General features: G+C 38.9%; 1 protein-coding gene across 8 annotated transcripts in view; it reads left to right on the top strand.

The window, feature by feature from the left end:
* Nucleotides 1–19,711, top strand: part of LOC147040010 (pleckstrin homology domain-containing family A member 5-like) — a 75,141-nt gene that overhangs the window by 49,715 nt on the left and 5,715 nt on the right. For 3 of the 8 annotated variants that reach the window (XM_085901989.1, XM_085901986.1, XM_085901985.1), the window contains 11 exons: nucleotides 324–1,334; nucleotides 6,340–6,608; nucleotides 7,294–7,526; nucleotides 9,873–9,956; nucleotides 12,440–12,559; nucleotides 16,355–16,411; nucleotides 16,492–16,572; nucleotides 16,651–16,803; nucleotides 17,106–17,207; nucleotides 17,290–17,395; nucleotides 17,548–17,591. In XM_085901989.1, coding sequence (XP_085758115.1) covers nucleotides 324–1,334; nucleotides 6,340–6,608; nucleotides 7,294–7,526; nucleotides 9,873–9,956; nucleotides 12,440–12,559; nucleotides 16,355–16,411; nucleotides 16,492–16,572; nucleotides 16,651–16,803; nucleotides 17,106–17,207; nucleotides 17,290–17,395; nucleotides 17,548–17,591 — 2,260 coding nt within the window. Of the gene's footprint in view, nucleotides 1–323; nucleotides 1,335–6,339; nucleotides 6,609–7,293; nucleotides 7,527–9,872; nucleotides 9,957–12,439; nucleotides 12,560–13,791; nucleotides 13,846–15,263; nucleotides 15,345–16,354; nucleotides 16,412–16,491; nucleotides 16,573–16,650; nucleotides 16,804–17,105; nucleotides 17,208–17,289; nucleotides 17,396–17,547; nucleotides 17,592–17,660; nucleotides 18,178–19,343; nucleotides 19,569–19,711 lie in introns of those variants that run through there. The other 5 variants (XM_085901994.1, XM_085901992.1, XM_085901988.1 and 2 more) reach the window with 5 other exon arrangements.

Raw genomic sequence — 19,711 nt, 5'->3', positions numbered from 1 at the left:
TTTTTATGTCATATTTGATATTGTTATCATAATGCAACCCTAATTAAAAACTCGCATGGGAAACAAAAAGAGCAAAAACGCACAATTTTATTTTTATCTCATTCACTGCCTTTGACAGCTATAGATGTCAAAGATTCATTTTAACAGAGACGACGATGAATGATTTTCAATACTATACAGTGGGCTTCATACTTTTTGAGAATTTCTCTCTTTTATGACAGTTACATTTTAGAACGCTACTTATATGTTTGATCTTGGAGCATGAACCTGACTTTTCTGTATTTACAATGAACATAATTATTATTTTTTTGCTTCTGTCACAGGTTGGACAAGTTTAAAGTAGATCAGCCGGCACGTCAGGAATTGAACAACTTATTGAACAGCAGAGTCTTCAGCCGACCAGACATCCAAAACAATGAACGGAATCGTGTGCCCGTACGTCAACATTCCTTATCACGAGCTGATGAGAAACGACTGAAAGATGCTGATAAACCGCACGGCGAGAAGGAGCGAGAGTACTACACCTTACAGAAAGATGGGGGGAGGTATTGCTTAAAGCAAGACTGTGTTAGCTACATGCTCCAAAGGGATGGTGACAAGTATCTCCTGCACAAGGGAGGTGAAAAGTACATGCTGCAGAAGGATGGCGAAAGGTACTCCATCCAAAGGGACTTGGACAAGTGCTCAATTCGAAAAGTAGACGACAAATACAGAGCGACACCAACAGAAGAGAAACTTGCTACAACTAAAGTTGGTGAGAAATGTTTTTTGTCAAATGATGAAGAAGACGCATTCCTACTGCAAAAAACCCTTGTAAAACAAACACAGAAATACGTCCCTCAGAGAGAAGTGAGGAGGCAACTTTCATTAAAGGAGACACAGAGTAAATATGGAACATTACAAATTGTGGACAAATATAACACTTTGAAGGAAGTTAGAAAATACAGCACGCTCAGAGAAGGGGATAAATATGCAACTCTAAGAGACTTGGAAAAGTATGCTACGCTTCGTCATGGGGATAAACACCACTTCCAGCAAGATCCCAGTGTCGAGCTGTCTCACACAAAAATAAGCAACCTAAAACTACAACCAGCCCAGGCGTCTGCCATTGCAGCAGCAGTGTCTGCTTCCCGCCAGGGCCAGGCCACACTCACGCTGCCAAAACCTACACAGGTGAACGGATCAGGCTCAGTAGACCACATAACAAAAAACGAATACCAGGCGAGGGTTGCAGCGACTCCAGTTCAAGAACCAGCTAGAGGGTTGTCCAGAACCAATTCCATTCAGCAGTTGGAGCAGACGAGTCGCAGAACTCGGACAGAAGACGATAGAAGGTAAGATGGCTGAGACGATGTCAAAAAGCATCAAATACCGTATTTTCTGCACCATAAGGCGCTTCGGGTTAAAAGGCGCAGACTCAATTCCGGGGGCTTTTCTGTATTTAATAGGATGCACCGCATTATAGGGCGCATGCATGCCGTGACTTGCGGTTAAAAAACAACAACACAGGAGCAATGCAGTCAGTTCCCCTACTTTATTGTACTGTTTAATAATGTACTGTATTGTACTCACATTGTTAATCGATACGTAAATCCATCAAAATCCTCATCTTCTGTATCCAAATGAAACAGTTTGGCAAGTTCGCCATTAAATATGCCAAGTTCCTTTTTGTCGTTGTCACGTTGCTCTTCTACAATGATCTTGGCTTTCCAGAAAGCTCCAATTGTGCCTCGTAAGCATGTCTCTTTGTCTATGCCATTTTAGGGTCCTAATGCTTTGCAAAAACAATAGTATTTATTTATCTATCTATCAATGGCGGCGGAGGTACGTACTCTACATGGAACGTACAGTCCTCAGTTTGGTTTACCCCCCTGATCTACGTAAAATGTAATGTCTCCTGATTGGTTCATCAGGTCGACATATTATGTCTGTATATTACGTCTCGGTGTGGCGGAAGCTGCACAAAACAACTTTACAGATTTGCACAAACGATAGTATTTATTTATCAATGGCGGAGGAGGTACATATGGTGCGAAAAATACGGAAAACATCATTGTTTAGCACTGACCTTGCTTGCGGCAACTCTTTCAGACCCTTAGAACCAAATGGCTATGCCCGGCTTGTCACTTGGAGTTACTCCAAGTCATTTGCGCGTCAGACTTGAGGCATATTTTGTTCAGCAACTCCTGAAAATAGCATGTGTAACATCCTCAGTGTTCATTCTGGCTCGTTTGCATCAAAGCTCTCTCTCTCTCTAATTACAATGTGGATCATTATAAACTTAACTCACTAAAGGTACACAAAGTTGTGAAAAGGAGTCACTTTAAGACATTAAAACAATAATTACTGTGATGAAAAATATGCGCAATTAATTTACCGTATTTTTCGGACTAAAAGTTGTTCCGGAATATACGTCACATTAGCCATAAAATCCACAATAAAATGAAAAAAAACATCTATAAGTCGCACTGGAGTACAAGTCGCATTTTGGGGGAAATTATTCATCAAAATCCAACACCAAGAACAGACATGAACGAGCAACAACAGGCTTAACGATACGGTATGCTAAAGTGACATAAACACAAACGAAGAGCTGAGAACGAGCCTGATGTAACATTGACAGTTATCCAAATAACTATAACATAAATAACACCTTTATCAAACCATCTGTGTCACTCCAAATCATTAAAGCCATCGATCGAGTTTGACCTCATTTATGTAAACAAGTCCGACGTCAGCGGCGCGTTGCAGTTCAAAATTTTCTACAGGCTCATATAACAATATATAAACTATGTATGAAATAACAATAATATAAACAACAATAAACAACACCTTTATCAAACCATCTGTGTCACTCTAAATCATTAAATCCATCGATCGTCCTTTATGTCAACAATGCCGGGTGTGCGCCGCTGACGTCGGCTGCAGTTCAAATTATTCCACAGGCCCATATAACGATATATAAATTATATATGATAAAACTATTATATAAGCAACAATATTATTAAACCATCTGTGTCACTCCAAATCATTAAATCCATCGATTGTCCTTTATGTCAACAATGCCAGGTGTGCGCCGCGCCGCTGACGGCGGTTGCAGTTCAAATTATTCCACAGGCCCATATAATTATAAACAACAATTTTATCAAATAATCTCTGTCACTCCAAGTCTTTAAATCTCATGATCGAATCCTTCGTCCTTTATGTAAACACCGCCGTGCGGCACCGGTGACGTCAGTTGCACTTCACAATACAGTAATCCCTTGCTACATCGCGGTTCGTTTATCGCCGTTTCACTACATTACGGATTTTTGAAAATTTGTGAATAATGTCACACATAAATTGCTCCTGAGTATAAATCGCCCCCCCCCCATCCAAACTATGGAAAAAAAAAAAATGCGACCTATAGTCCGAAAAAGATGGTACCCTTAATTTGAAAAGAAAAATGTACTGTAGCTTTCACCAAGATCCTACGTGAAATGCTCTTGCCACCTAATGGTAGAAAAATCACATCAATTTATCTTAATCTGACTCAGTTTGTATCCTCATATGTATGTGTGTGTGTGTGTGTGTGTGTGTGTGTGTGTGTGTGTGTGTGTGTGTGTGTGTGTGTGTGTGTGTGTGTGTGTGTGTGTGTGTGTGTGTGTGTGTGTGTGTGTGTGTGTGTGTGTGTGTGTGCGTGCGTGTGCGTGTGTGCGTGTGGGTGGGTGTGCGTGTGGGTGGGTGTGCGTGTGGGTGTGCGTGTGCGTGTGTGCATGCGTGTGTGTGTGAATTAACTTCAAATAACCCAACATTACTACAAACTTACTTACCGTAATTTTCGGACTATAAGTCGCTCCGGAGTATAAGTCGCACCAGCCATAAAATGCACAATAAAGTGAAAAAGAACATAAAGAAGTCGCACCGGAGTATAAGTCGCACACCAAAAACAGACATGAACCAGCAACAACAGGTTAAACGATACGGTATGCTAACGTGACTATACACAAACGAGGAGCTGAGAACGGGCCTGACGTAACATTCAGAGTTATTCAAGTAAGTATTACATAAATAACACGTTTATCCAACCATCTGTGTCACTCCAATTCATTAAATCCATCGATCGTGCTTTATGTAAACAATGCCGTGTATGTGCTGCATATGCTCACGTTGGACCCGTTGTAAGTTGCATTTCTAATTATTCCACAGACCCATATAACGATATATAAAGTATATTTCAAATCACGATCATATTAAAACAATATTATCGAACCATCTGTGTCACTCCAAATTATTAAATCCATCGATCAAATTCCTCGTTGTTTATGTCAACAACGCCGCGCGTGCGCTGCAGAGATCTAGTATATAACTATATTGTAGCGTTAACAAAGTACCAGGAAAGACGTGGGTTTGGTGAACGGCTCTTTATTTAACAAAACAAGAGTTCAACGAGCCAACAACTACTGAACTTCCAGCCACGGAGGTGGAAGAGAGCTCCATAAATAGGACCGGGCGTGCGTAAAAGCCATGTCCGAGCCCCATCTACCGTCCCCGGACAGCTACCTGGCCGAGCGCCGGCCCCCGACTTCCATCCACAGAGGTGAAAGAGAGCTCCCGTCGAGAAGGACCGGGCGTGCGTAAAAGCCATAATAGTTTTTCAAATCTTCTGTGTCACTCCAAATCATTAAATCCTTCAAACTCTTCATCCTCCGTGTCACTTACAAACAAAGCCGCTAATGATGCCGTTAGTACATGGGGCCCTTTGTCATCTTCGTCATCCCGTGATCGAATCCTTTGCCCTTTATGTAAACAACCGCCGCACGGCACGGGTGACATCACTTGCAGTTCAAATGACAGTAATCTCTTGCTACATCGCGGTTCGTTTATCGCGGTTTCACTACATCACGGATTTTTGAATTTTGAAAATTTGTGAAAAAAATCACATATAAATCGCTCCTGAGTATAAATCGCCCCCCCCCCTCACCCAAACTATGACAAAAACCGCGATTTATAGTCCGAAAATTACGGTACTTACAATTACCTAAAAGATACTTGTATTCTGTGCAACATATTTGTCCATTGTTATGTTAGTTAACAAGAGTATAAAAAATTTGGAAAAAAATCATTGTACATTTCGAACAATTACAAAATGTTTAATTAACAATTAATCCTGAGTGGAAATTATGCAATTAATTGTGGGTATATGTATGTATTTGCAGTAGTCATTAATTTTACATTAACTAATTATGCATTGAAAAGTCTTAAATTAGTTTTGCTGATCCCTGCAGAAACCCTGGCTGGGTTAAAAATAAATATTGCATTTTGCAAGTAGTTGCTTCGCCCTTTATTGATGTAACTGGAAATAGGGCCAGCCTTGATTTGTATTTGGAATAACAATAGACAATGTTATTAGTATTTCTAAATTTCCCTCTTGTGAAAAAATTAAGACAATTAAATGAATTAATGAAATGTCAGGAAGCGAGTTGCTTAAGTTTGCAGGATTATGGCAAATGAATAGGTTATGATAGCTTTAAAATATAGAAAATCTGATTGTGTGATGCACATACAATGTAATGGTAATCATCACTCTGTATGATTTTCTTGACCTACAACACACAATAAAAACTGATGGTTCATTGACATAACAAAATAGGCCTTTATTAGTTCTGCAATAGAGAAATTTAGGACAGAAATGATGTTACGTAGTTTGTACGCATGCAGTTGGTTCATCTTGTGCTCCTTTATAAAACTTAAAAGCTTTTCTCCCTCATCACTCTTTGTATAGAGTCCTTCATCCTTGTCCTGAGAGAGATTAAAGCTTTTTGTGTCACTTGTTAAGTGCGGATTTTGTTTACCATTTGGTCAGCCATTTAGAGAAATACAGGAGCAAAGCTTTTTATGGTACTCTAAATAAGAACTTCAGTGTTCAGTGTGCTTGCAATGGGAATATAAAATCAATAATAAAGGGACAAATGCTTCATAAAGGCCCTTTGGTCACTTAAAGAGTCTCTATCTTTCTTGTCATGCAATGACATTGCCTGAACATTGACAGATGAAGTGAGTAAATAACATTTGAACACAGAGAAGGCTTTCAAATCTTAAGCAAGAAATACGTGGCAGTGTGTTCAAAAACAATCTCAAGGGACACTTGTTTGGCTATGTTGCCTTTGCATAATTTAAGAAAATTCCTCAATAAATCTGTAAAGGATGGGCATTTCATTGGAATGAGTGAACAAGACCGTCTGGTTTGTCGAACTTTTTTTTCATACAAAATGAAAGGGAAATTGCAAAATAGTAATGAAAAAGTAACAAATATAGAGAGAGCTAACCAGGAATCTCCATTCTTCCTTTGTTTCCCAGTGTTTCATCCTACCAGACGTTACCCAGAAACATGCCCAGCCACCATGCCCAGCTTGTACCCAGATACCCAGAGGGCTACCGCACGTTACCCCGAAACAGCATCTGCAGTGTGGCGGGTTCAACATATGATCAGGCTCTTCGACCTGCCTCAACCAGCATCGTCACCACAGCGGAGAAGAGGAGGTCAATGAGAGACGACACCATGTGGCAGCTGTATGAATGGCAGCAGAGGCAGGCCTTCTCCAGGCAAAGTCTGGCTCAACCAACAGGTAGCAGCAACAAACAGTTGAGCAAATGCGACTGAAAATTCAAGTTCTCGTGAGGAATCGCTACACTGAAAGTTTGGAATTGTCACTGAAGTAAACTATCTTTGATATTAATTCATTCTTCATTTACCTCCATTATAGTATGCCATAATATAATAATAAGTTATAGCTGTCAAAATCTTTTGTTTGCAAACTTCTGCTTTTACTTTGGATCAATTTGAAAAAGGTTGGTGAGTACAACAGTGATCTCAGTTATGTGATATTATTGGTTGTTTAGTTGTTTTCACTTAAACAATACCATATAAATAACCAATAATGGGGGCAAAATTTGTTTTATAATACGAAATACAAATACAACCGATTAATTGATGGAATTATCGATAATTCTAAAAATATTAGCTAGTGACAAACCTAAGCCTAATTCATGAGAAATACAAATTTGATGTACACCATTAGGAAGTTATGTTTCATGGTCCAGGTGAGAAAAAAAGCTAACAGTATAACGTTGCGTTGTTGTAACTGCAAGTTATTTTTTCTACAAACCCAAATTACTGTGGTCCACTGAAATTATGTTATAACTTTAAAAAAAAATAAAAATAGGAGTAGTGGCAAAGTAGACAAATAAAAAGTAAGAAATTACGAAAAGAACAACTGACATGCTTTTCTCATTTTGGGTTTTTGCCTGCAGGTCATTATGGCACCCTTCCCAGCACAAAAACAATGGGCAACATATCAGAACACGCCGCCGTACACTCCATCCCCACCTCGCCATCGCACGGATCATTAGCGCTCTACAACACTCTGCCCCCTCCAAGCAAGCAAGGCGTTTCCAACACCGGCAGCTCCCACTCCGAAGTGTCATCACATAACTTTAAAGAAGATGGGACGCTTGATCGTCTCCATAGGACACACCCTGCCAAGGTAAAGAGGAGATCATAAAAGTTTGACTAACTGGCATGCCCTTATTTTCCATGCGGGGGTTCAAATTAAAAAAACTATTTATTTTTGCATTGGGAGTTATTGACACTCATTTTTGAAAAAGAATACATAAATAAATAAACAAACAGGCTGGTGTCATTCAAATGCAAACACAACAGTATATTGAGAAAACTAGGGAAATGGATGGAACAAAAATATTGTACCCATTTCTCTGTTTAAAATAAGGAAATCCCGTTTTTTTTCCCCCAAACTACCAAAATTATTACCGCACAATACACTTCAATAATGATGGCTAAAGATGTACATTGCAAAATGATTCTACAACCCTTTGCTTTCTATCGGCATATAAAGTAGGATTAAAGAGGATTTAACATTGGATAATCCTTTGAAAAAAGTATAATCTTAAAATATTTCTTGTTTTCGCTCTTCTTTCTCCAAATTTACAACAGAAATGTTCCACCATCTAATGGTCATCAGTAAAATTACACACAAAATAAACATGAGCGAGAAAAAATAGTCCCGTATTGGCCCGAATATAAAACGACCCTGAATATAAGACAACCCCCTCTTTTTCAAAATTCAAGTTTGAAAAAAGACTTTTTGAACACCAATTTAATTTTTATACAGAAAATAATTACAGTACATTTGAAACAAATGATTATAACAATATATTCGACAGAAAAAGCATGTTATTTTTCTCATTCAAATCATGCAAAAATGGTCTATCACATCTTAATATCTGAACATTTAAATATGTAAACTAAAGTGCAATCACATTTATAAATGAATGGCTTCAGGGCTTTTGAAATCCAAATCAATCAATTTACTGTGATAAAACAACAAAATTAACTAGAATTGGCAATTTCTGGAGAAATTGCGTGTGAAGGCGAAGGCACTTCACACTATTGTGGGACTCAAAATGATGATTAAATGAAATAAAAATGGTAAATTAATGATGATTAAATAAAATAAAAATAATAAATTAATGATGATGAAAATAATTATTAAAATGTGTTAAAATTGAATGAATGAAAAATTAATGAATAAAAAAATTATCGCCCACCGGGATCGAACTCCCTCGCGGAAGTGGCTCGTATTCCAAACGCCATTGTATTCTTACTGAGCTAAACAGCGGCTTAGTGTTGCTGTGGTGGAATGATGATATTAAACAAGAAATCGGTAAAAACGGTAAAATGATGTTTTTAACTTAAAATTAAATGAATAACTAAATGAATGATGAAAATAATTATTAAAATGTGTTAAAATTGAATGAATGAAAAATTAATGAATAAAAAAATTATGGCCAAGCGGGACTCGAACTCGCTCGCGGACGTGGCTCGTGTTCAATGGACCATTGTCTTCTTACTGAGCTAAACAGCGACTTAGTGTTGCTGCGGTGGAATGATGATATTAAACAAGAAATAAAAACGGTAAAATGATGTTTTTAACTTAAAATTAAATGAATAACTAAATGAATGAACGGAAAATAAATAAATAAAAAATAAAAGAGTTAAATAAACGAGTTAAGGAAAGAAATCGTGAAAAAAGTTGTCAGATGTCAAAATTTGAACTCACTCCTGAACGTCGCTCGTTTCTAATGCGCCATTAAGAATGAATGGGGGATTTTAAGGCACAAATTTGCTAATTATGCAAAAACGGTAAATGTTATGAACAAATAAAATACTAGCAGTCATGCCGTGAATTTTTGGAACGTGTGAAAGTTGGAATGGAGTGAATCGGTTAAAGCATGTGGGAGTAGTTAGGTGTCAAAAAAGTGGGAGGAATAAAGTAGGATAATAATAAGAAGAAGAAAAATAAAGTAGAATAACAATAGTGTGAAGGCCTTCGCCTTCACACTAACTAAGCAATAACTGCATTAACCAACAAAGTGAAGTCTAACTGTAACTGTATTCTTGAAACAAATCTGAATAAGGAAAAATATTGCAATAAAATAATGCAAACTGCTACAGCTATTTTTATTTTTCTTCTTTGTGACAGGGGTTCAGCATTCGCTTCAAAGATATCTGGCGCCATCTAGTGTTGTGAATGGGTATAATGTCTAGACCCCGAATGCAAGACAACCCCCACTTTTTCAGTCTTATTTCAATGCAAAAAACACCATCTTATATTCGGGCCAATACGGTAATAAAATACAGTTGTACAAAAGAGAATGTGCAAAATAGCGGAATAGTAGAAGTGAGTATTGTGAAACTTGCAGCAATGCCCCACCAAAATTAAATTCTAGTTTCCTACGGCTTGGTACAAAGGGCGACAGAGCACTTTCTTTTTTCTCAAATATATTGACACAAATCAAAATTTCTTCCTCAGTTCAGAAGCACACTCGATCGCCGTTCCATGGTAGCTGGTGTTCCCTCTCAGCCCATTACATCTCAGTCGCTGCAAGGCAAAACGGTGAGTCTAAGAGTACTTATTTGCGACACTTTTACATTTGGCTTTTTCAGACATCAGTTTCCTCGCAATTGCTTGTCACCAAAGGCTGACTCCATTATTTATTTATTTATTTTTTACTGTTTCACAGATAGGGCCTGACTTAGGCCGACATAAACTTTAGCCATTATTATCATCTAGCATGTAGTCTATTGCACCATGATGACTTTTACCTCCGTTACCTCCATTAGCAACATTCTATGATCATGTGTCAGGATCGGAAATGGAGCAGGGCGACCAAATGCAGCTTGGACCTGGGTTTATTGGGGGGGGGAAAGGTACTTGGAAGGGAGCATGAGGCGAACAAACCAACAGAACCAGCAAACTAACATAACTTAACGGAGACAGAGTGACAGGGGTAACCGACAGACCAACTTGGAGAGAAACTAACCGAACCGAAAAACAAACCAACGAGACTACAGACAAGAGACGAGAGCAATCCGACGGGGGAGTGAGGGGCAGACAGGACTTAAATACACGACAGGTAACAAGAGGCAGGTGACTGTGATTACATTGATTGTGAGGTAACTCAGGAGGGGAGGGGCGACGCGAACAGAAACTATGGTAACATACACATCAAATACACAGTCGTGACATGTTGACGTAAACACAGATGTTTTAAAAGCACAACTTTGGCCAATTGTTTTGTCATCTTGTCTTTTTGTGGAACAAATTCAAAATAAAAGTATTTATTGTATTATTTGGGGGGGGTTCACTTTTGCCATTATAAGTCTCAATCTTATTTTTTTTTATCTGTGGCTATAAAAATATTAATTGTTTGACATACTGGAAAATACATAAGGCATTACATGTTGGATTGTTATATTGTTGTCTTGATTAAAGGCAATTATGTATGAAAGTAATATATAAATGAAATATGAATATTTCATTTGCATCTCTGTATTTTTTTTTATCTTATAATGTGTCACAGGCCTCCTAGAGTTGTCATTTGAACTTTCTGTACAAAAATGTGTGTGGGGTATACAATCAAATACGTTCAAACGTACTTGCGAGTTTGTTCAAACTTATTTGCAAGTATGCTTGAATGTATTTAAATGTGTTTGAAAATATTTACGAGCACGTTCGAACGTCTTTGCGAGCACTTCAAAATGTATTTGGGATCATATTCAAACGTATTTGTGTGCACATTTAAACAGATTTATGATTACGCTCGAAAGTGCTTGTAGGCTAAACGCTACAAACATGTTTGGGTTTTTTTTCCCCATATGCCATCCATCAGTTTCTGAACCGTTTTGTCCCCACGGGGGTTGCGGGCGTGGTGGAGCCTATGCCAGCCGTCATCGGGCAGTAGGCGGGGGACACTTTGAACTGGTAGCCAGCCAATCGCAGGGCACACAGAGACGAACAACCATTCGCACTCGCACTCACACCTAGGGACAATTTGGAGTGCTCAATCGGCCTACCAAGCATGGTTTTGGGATGTGGGAGGAAACCGGAGTGCCCGGAGAAAACCCACGCGGACACGAACATGCAAACTCCACACAGGGAGGGCCGGAGGTGGAATCGAACCCGCACCCTCCTAACTGTGAGGCGGACGTGCTACCCAGTGCGCCATATGCCACGGGGTGTTAATTTGTGTGTGTGTGTGTGTGTGTGTGTGTGTGTGTGTGTGTGTGTGTGTGTGTGTGTGTGTGTGTGTGTGTGTGTGTGTGTGTGTGTGTGTGTGTGTGTGTGTGTGTGTGTGTGTGTGTGTGTGTGTGTGTGTGTGTGTGTGTGTGTGTGTGTGTGTGTGTGTGTGTGTGTGTGTGTGTGTGTGTGTGTGTGTGTGTGTGTGTGTGTGTGTGTGCATTTGGCCCACTATAACCAATACATTAGAAAATTAAGTACCAATTGTTTATCATAGTTTTTTCAACGTTTGGCGGTGCGCTGCAGTTGCGCGATCGGACCAAATTAAGCTCCCTGCGCACTGAGGTCCACTTAAATTTTGGAAAGTCCATTAGGACTTTGAAACTATTTTCTAAATTTTAGCGACCGTTATGTCACAATAATACGACCAGCGCGGTGCAGTTGCGCGGTCGGGGGCGCGCTGCGGTTGCGCGTTTGGCAGTGCGCTGCAGTTGCGCGTTCGGACAAAATTAAGCTCCCTGCGCACTGAGGTCCACTTCAATTTAGGAAAGTACATCAGGACTTTAAAAATATTTTCTAAATTTCAGCGATGGCTCTGTCCCAATGAAGCGACCAGCGCGGTGCAGTTGCGCGGTCGGTGACGCGCTACGGTTGTGCGTTCGGCGGTGCGCTGTAGTTGCGCGATCGGACAAAATTAAACTTCCTGCGCACTGAGGTCCACTTAAATTTAGGAAAGTACATCATGAATCCGATGTAAGGTCGTCTCAGTCCGACGTTTGCGAACCATCAGTCACTTCACTGTATGGTGTATTGTTTTTAATGTAGCAGTTGATTTCTCCTCTGTGTGATGCTTCACGTAGCCTGAGGAACTGACACTGATGCTCATCAAGCTCCGCCGGCAACAGGCAGAGCTCAACAGCTTGCGGGAGCACACACTATCCCAGCTAATGGCCCTGGGAATAGAGGGCCCCAATCCCAAGGTCAGCACTGAGCATATGTATGTACTGAATGTTCAAGCACGGAGAGTCTTTGGTGCTAGGGTTGCTTTGGTGGTCCAAACCTTGCATTAAGTGTTGGTATGTGTGTATCAGCAGATGCATGTGTTTTCAGGTGGCTTGCTGTTTAGTTCAAATGAAATTGAATTTGGTTTAATGTTACAGGAATCACATTGTTAAATTGAGTTTTAGACTCAATAAAAAAATAAGATGGGAGTCTATTGGATTTATTTTTATTATTATTTTTTTTACACACCAAAATCAGTTTCATATTGAACGCGTTGCAGTAATTTGTGGTGGTTGATTTGTGGCTGGTGATTTTTTTGGGGGGGAGTAAGTATATTTGTGTGTCTTGAGCATGAATATAGGCTCTCTGCCCATGCATATTCACGTTGTGACAGCATTGTAATACTGTGAATTTGTTGTAGTAGATGCATTTGACATTTATGTTGCATTTGTCCACTTATAAATCTTCACTAATCAGAGTTTTTAAAACATTTATTTATATTCATAATTATCTGGTGATAGTCATTTTTATTGTTTGGAGAGTAAAAGTACAGCACAACAACTTGTTATAATAAAGACTTCATAGTAGGGATGGACGCATATCAGGCAGATTTCAAGGTATCTAGTCCTTGTGAGGAATACCGATACCAGCCACTGATACTTAAAGGAAAAATAGAACTCTGACAGTCGAGTAAGTCTTTCTTGCCTTTAGTTCATTATTGTGTGTCAGAAAGACAGAAAGGTTTCATTCAGATAGCAAATTATTTGTAATTGTCTAAATTGAAATTGTATGTATCGTAATTACAATTGGTATCGGTAAATACTTGTTCAAGTATCTTTCTGAAAATTGCTGTGTTGCTCAATCTTACATCTCAATCTTCTCACTTGCGCACATTGAGCCTTATTATGCAATTGTGTGTATTTCCTTACCGTCTTTGTACTGTGCTGTTCTGTCAGCATACCATATGTTCCTCCTTTGAATTGGCATGCTAATTGAGTATTTCCTCCTTAATTCTCTCTCATATGAAGCAATTGAAGTAAAGTTGAGTGCACTATTGAGCTTCAACCAGCAGAGGTGCTGTTGATTCGGTCTTAACTGTTTTGTAAGTCTACAGAAGACCAATCCAATGTCGCTAGATTCCTTGATCCCATCTTACCAAACAGAGCTCGCTTTCTGCTTCTTTTCTTTCCTTTTCCTGCTGCCACTGCAGACTGATGTTCTTTCTCATCATCTTCAGAGGAACCTTGTTTACCTGGACAACCAGGTGAGGACAAACCTGTATCTATGCCCTACTCCATATGAGATTCTTAGGTCCCAATGACGAGAAATACAATGTTATCAAGAGGCAATAATTGGACCATTTTTGTTTCAGAGGGTCCAATCAAAAAGTGTGCCAACTCCACACCAGGGCTCCGTCTCGTTTGTCTTATTTGCGACCTGAAAGTCGATTTGAATCCAGTTAATTACGCTGCAAGGATCTATAGTTGATGGGGCTCCATCAAGATTATTTGAGGATGCAGTCCAAAAGCAAAGGACGTCGATTTGATTGGTTGGTTGGTTGGTTGGTTGGTTGATTGATTGATTGATTGATTGATTGATTGATTGATTGATTGATTGATTGATTGATTGACTCAACACTACTCTCTGAGAACTCCATAAGTGGTTTTCTTGAGTCCTTAGTAGAGTCTCTGGTGGAATGGGTTAAGATGAAAACACTTGACAGAGGATGTCCCTTCTAAGAGTTTGGAACAGTGAGGCCAATTTGTTTTGAAACGATGCCATAAGTTGCATAATCAACTTTTGATGTCAAAATGTTTTTAAATTTAAAGTAAAGGACTTGGCCTATGGTCTCAACACTTTGGGAATGAGGACAAAGTATATTGTGCTGTTGCTCAACAGCCCTAAGGTATTTTTTGAATCAGTTCATCATGGAGCAAGATTTTCTAGATGTTGGAATCTGAATTTTGACAAGGTTTTCCTGTTGATAGAGAGATTGATTGGTTCATTGAGAGATGCAACAGTTGTCAGAAGCAAATTTTTTTTCGAGGGTTAGTCTTATCCACGCTACTTTTTTTCTGGTCGTTGTACACTGATCTGCCGGAAAAACTAAAGTGTTCAACTGTGCATATATGAAGTGCTTATGAACTGTAAAGAAACTGCTGTTAAGATACTCTGTACATTATGATTGTCAAATTCAGTTCTGGTTCTGGAAGGCAATGTCATCTGTTTAACATCCCTGGTGTTGGTCTTGGTCATCATGACAAGGATAATGCGACATGCTGTAATTGGGCCTCTGGTAGATTGTCAAAATTTGCCCTGCTATGGCCAAAAGAGAATTCCTGCTAGTTTTCACCTTGCGGATGCATTGCAGTGGATCGTCATCTTCTAAAATGTAGTGATGGATAATTGAAGCTTCAAATTTGCTTCATGAACCAGTTGTATTTTTTGACTCCTTAGATGGCACTTTCTGTTTAACATTGGGCTGGAAGAAAACTCACTTGCAATTTCCTCAGTCCCTTATTTCAACCAACAGTGGCATCTAGAGTCCAAAGATACAACTCGTTCGTGAAGCAAATTTGAAGCTTCATTTTCCCATCACGACTAAAATACCACTTACGAAGAAACTTCCATTGAAACAAAGATGACAGCTACGTGTCCTCTTTCCCCTTAACATTCTGCTAGAAAAAGGAGAATGAGCCTCTTATCTTCATGATTCACACTATGATCGAGAACTCGGCACCACGGCCGCAACTCTACCAGCAAGTAAGATTTCAGGCAGGTTCTGGCTTGAGTCTCTGTTGAGTCAGTCAAATTAGCATTCAGCAAATTGTTTAAGCAACAAATGTTTATTTTCTCAGAAGGTCGACTCAAGCCAGACCCGTACCTTTGTATCTGACATGATGTAGTTATCCATGTCTTCCCTTCAGTATGCACCTCCCATTTCTCCATTTTGGATGTAGTCATCACCTCCACAGAAAAAGCTTATTATTTCTCATTTGCATACATGGTTTTAATTTATTTCATTGCCTGTTTGCTGTTGAGTTGACTTGAACATGGCTTATAGTCCAATGCTATATAGTCATGGATTTCCCATTTACCCTATCCTTGTCCACAATACTGTTAATGGTGAACATTGTGTCTTCAAATAAGGAGTCTTGGTCATTGGTTTTTTTTTTGGTTTTTTTTTAACAGTCACATGTCATTCTGCGGTCGCATTTTTGTTTGCCTCCCTACTATGATTACTGGGTTCATATGGGTAGAGGAAGGTGGAGAAAAGTGAATTGATCTTTGGAAAAATGAATGGAAGGTTTTATCCTGGACTGCTAAAGATTTTGTGAAATGTTCTCAAGCAAAACTTTGGGTTGACTATCCACTTTGCTGAATGTTGCCATGTGGCAGAGCAGTTTATTTTCCTAAATGTGCCCTTTTTTGGTCAACACATTTCCTAATCTTCCAACCTGTCAAAGAAACAGAGTTTCTGATTTTAACTTCATTTCTATTATACTGCGCTTCAAACTTCTATTATACCGCGCTTCAAACTGCATGGGATGATTGCTATTTGAAAAGTTAATTTCACACATCAAAACATCATTATAGAAGGGTGATTTTTCTTATTTGGTATTTGGAAGGTTTCACAGTTTCCCATCGCACTTTTTAGAGCGTTAAAATGGTCTGCTTTTCATCACATGAACAGATTTTTTTTCCCTGAATAATTTCAATTCATCCACCCTTTATGCATAAACATTTTCCTCCCGTGTTTGTTTTTCCTCCAGATAACTCCAGATGACTACAAAGACTGCTCTATAATCCAACCTGCCGACGACATTGATGTAAGATGAACTGTATTTCGTATTAGCCATATGTATCTCACAAACAACTGTCTTTAATCCTTTATGATTTGCTATGCTAGACCAAATTAAGCAGGTTTTGTGAGCAGGACAAGTTAGTGAGGATGCAAGAGGAGAAATTACAGCAACTACACAGAGAAAAGGTAATGTGAATCATTTGTTGTTTTGGAGCTTATGTTTATTGCAAACTTTATATTGGAATGTGAATTGTCCATTTCCAGCACACTCTGGAGACAGCGCTGCTATCCGCCAGTCAAGAGTTAAGTGACCAGAGTAATCCCAGTGCGTCAGCTACACAAAGTCTGGTCCAGCAGCGAGATGTGCTCCAAAATGGCCTACTTAGCACTTGCAGAGAACTTTCCAGAGTCAATATGGTGAGCATTCCTCCATATTCAGTGAGAAGTCCAAGCACGGTTGGGTTTAGCGCTCATTGAGGCACACACGGTTGTTAGGTCATGCAGGAGCAAAAGGGAGGTCTGCTTTGTTGTAGGCGTGAACACAGCCGACTTGCTTCCAACCACTCGGGATATGATTTATGATATGCCGTCATATTTATGAATGCAATACAATGACATCCACCAGAAGGCTTCAAGTTCAGGCTACTTTCAGCCACCAAATTGTCAGGCGTGCCAACAAAAACCAGGATTGACATTGGCTGCATCATGGTTGCTTTCAGGAGCTGGAGCGCTCATGGAGGGAGTATGATAGGTTGGAGGGAGACGTCACATTGGCAAAATCCAACCTACTGGAACAGCTGGAAGCTCTGGGCAGCCCACAGGTTACACACCAGACACACAGAGTCACTTTTTTTGGCAGTTATTTACATTTGGTTTTCTGTCTTTGTGCATCTGGGGCTTTAGACAGAGCCTCCAAGCCAGCGGCACATTCAAATCCAGAAGGAGCTGTGGAGAATTCAGGATGTGATGGAAGCATTGACTAAAAATAAACCACAGCGCAGCATTGACAGTGAGTGTCATTTGTGAATGAGCTATGCTTTATTGTGTTGTGAGAATCACACAATAAAGAAAAAAAAAATGTCTTTAATTATTTTCTCAATTTAGCTAACAAAACACGAGAAATGTCAATTAAAGTCTAATTATAGAATTTTATTTCTACAGGTTGTTCTGATTCCAAGCCACTATCCAGCCAACACAAGAATGAGGTAAGATTCTGCATTAGCACATTTTAATCTTGTTTAACCTTTATACATATTTACAAACGTGTATTTTAGGTAAATTTAAGACATTGCCCCATTGGTGTGAATGTTTCTCTAAATGGAGACCTTGGGAGTTACTGGCCTGTCCAGCATGTACACGCAAACCCACGAAATGCAAGTCGTGTAGATTGTACAACATGGATGGACAGAGAAGAGAGAGATGAATCTGAAGATGAATCTTAAAGACAATAAGAATAACACTTGTTTTGTTATTGTGGCTGCTCATTGTGATGCAAACCTTTAACGTCACAATCTGAAGATGAATCTTAGACAATAAGAATCACACTTTTACATTACTTTACTTTAACATTCCAAACTAAACTAACCTACAACTGTGCCAGTCTGTTCAGTGGAACCCATAAATCATCCATTAAATGATGATTTAATTCAGTAAAAAAATTCAGTATTTCTTCAAATTTTATATGCTAACGTCTCTTTGCTATGACGAACTACACCAACTTATTGTGGTCTTCTTCAGCATGCAGTGTTTTTTCTTTTCTTTTTTAATTTTACAGTGGTTTACCGAATTCCCCATTAACAATATGCTTTTTTTTCTCTAATATATATATATATATATATATATATATATATATATATATATATATATATATATATATATATATATATATATATATATATATATATATTGTATAAACAGTTATCTCAAATCTGTCGATTATTGTAAAAGGTTCAGTGGGAAAAAAACAAGAAAACATTTTCACATTGTTGATAAGTTTGCTAATACCGGGGGGATGTAAAATATAAAAAAAAGTTTGAAGTACTATTAGCATATTGTAAAGTCACCTAACAATCGTTAGAATTTGTTACAATTTTTCCATGTACGTCAATAAGTGTAGTTTTGTTTTGTAGCCACTAGATGGGGTCATCACACTGAGCTTTTAGGCGACATACAAATAAAAAACATACTCAAATGTGCTTCACATAAAGTACAACATTCAAAACCAATTAATAGCATTTGGAAGCAAAATAAAGAAACAAAATGTATCTAACTAAAAGAGGACACAGTGTAAGAAAACATATTTTGGAAAATATGATTTAAAAAATGCTTTGAAAGACCTTATGAGAAAAGGTAGGAAAGATCTTTTTAACCTGTATTTAAAAACATTGACACATAATTAGTATGTTTTCAATCTTTATTTTTTCCTCACTCTGATAATTAAGGAAAATAACAAATCGGGGTACCTCATTACACAAAAGTACAGATGTCTTATACTCGTGAAATTGCAGTATGTAGTTCTTCATCACTTAATCATGTGATTTGTGATTTTGCGATTGCCTCATTACAGCTCCGGACCAGATCTTTACTAGTTACATGATTTCCAATAGTAAAAACTCACCCGCCATCCTGAACCCAATTGTGTTTGATATCAGTCAGAGGTTCTCCTGAATATTGACACTGGATTAAGTTTTATATGCAATAACTGTCCTTGGCAATGTGGTCTTCAAATCAAATTTTAGATTCTTTTCATACAAAAAAAGAACAATTTCTGATTACAGGTCACTCTCTAACGCTTGCAAACCGAAACCTTTAAATTGACTTCACACGATTGTGATTGTCAGAAACAACAATTACAAACAGCGACACTGCCCCCTTCCCCTTTTCTTGCACGTCATCGGTCAACCAAGTAACATCATGTTTCTTGGAATGAGACCAGCCGCTGTGTTAACTTTTAACAGGCAGTGACATTGCTGCCACTCAGTCCTATCAAGACGGGAAATGGCGTTCCCCCCCGTCCACCTCTTCCACAGTACTACTATTCATCCGAGCAACCCCCTCACATGCCCTCCCACCATCCAAACTCCAGCAGCCGTCCGCCTCCTTATACGCAACGTCCCGAGGACCGCAAAACCGGCTCTAGGAATGGCGCGCACAGTGTAAGAGCAGCGCAAAACGTCCATACCGTGCGCATCCTGTCAGCATGTTTGGTCTAGTTTTTTTCTGTGCTGTCACTCGGTCATCCTCAGACGATTTTGTGTTCTTGCTGTTATTTGACATTCATTCTCATGTATTCCAATTTTATTTGAGACCCTTAGTTGAATGCTGA

This window comes from Syngnathus leptorhynchus, chromosome 21, assembly GCF_054491065.1.
Source record: "Syngnathus leptorhynchus isolate UIUO chromosome 21, UIUO_Slep, whole genome shotgun sequence".
In the NCBI taxonomy this organism is placed as follows: Eukaryota; Metazoa; Chordata; class Actinopteri; order Syngnathiformes; family Syngnathidae; genus Syngnathus; species Syngnathus leptorhynchus.
This window is presented reverse-complemented; position numbering and strand designations above follow the sequence as displayed.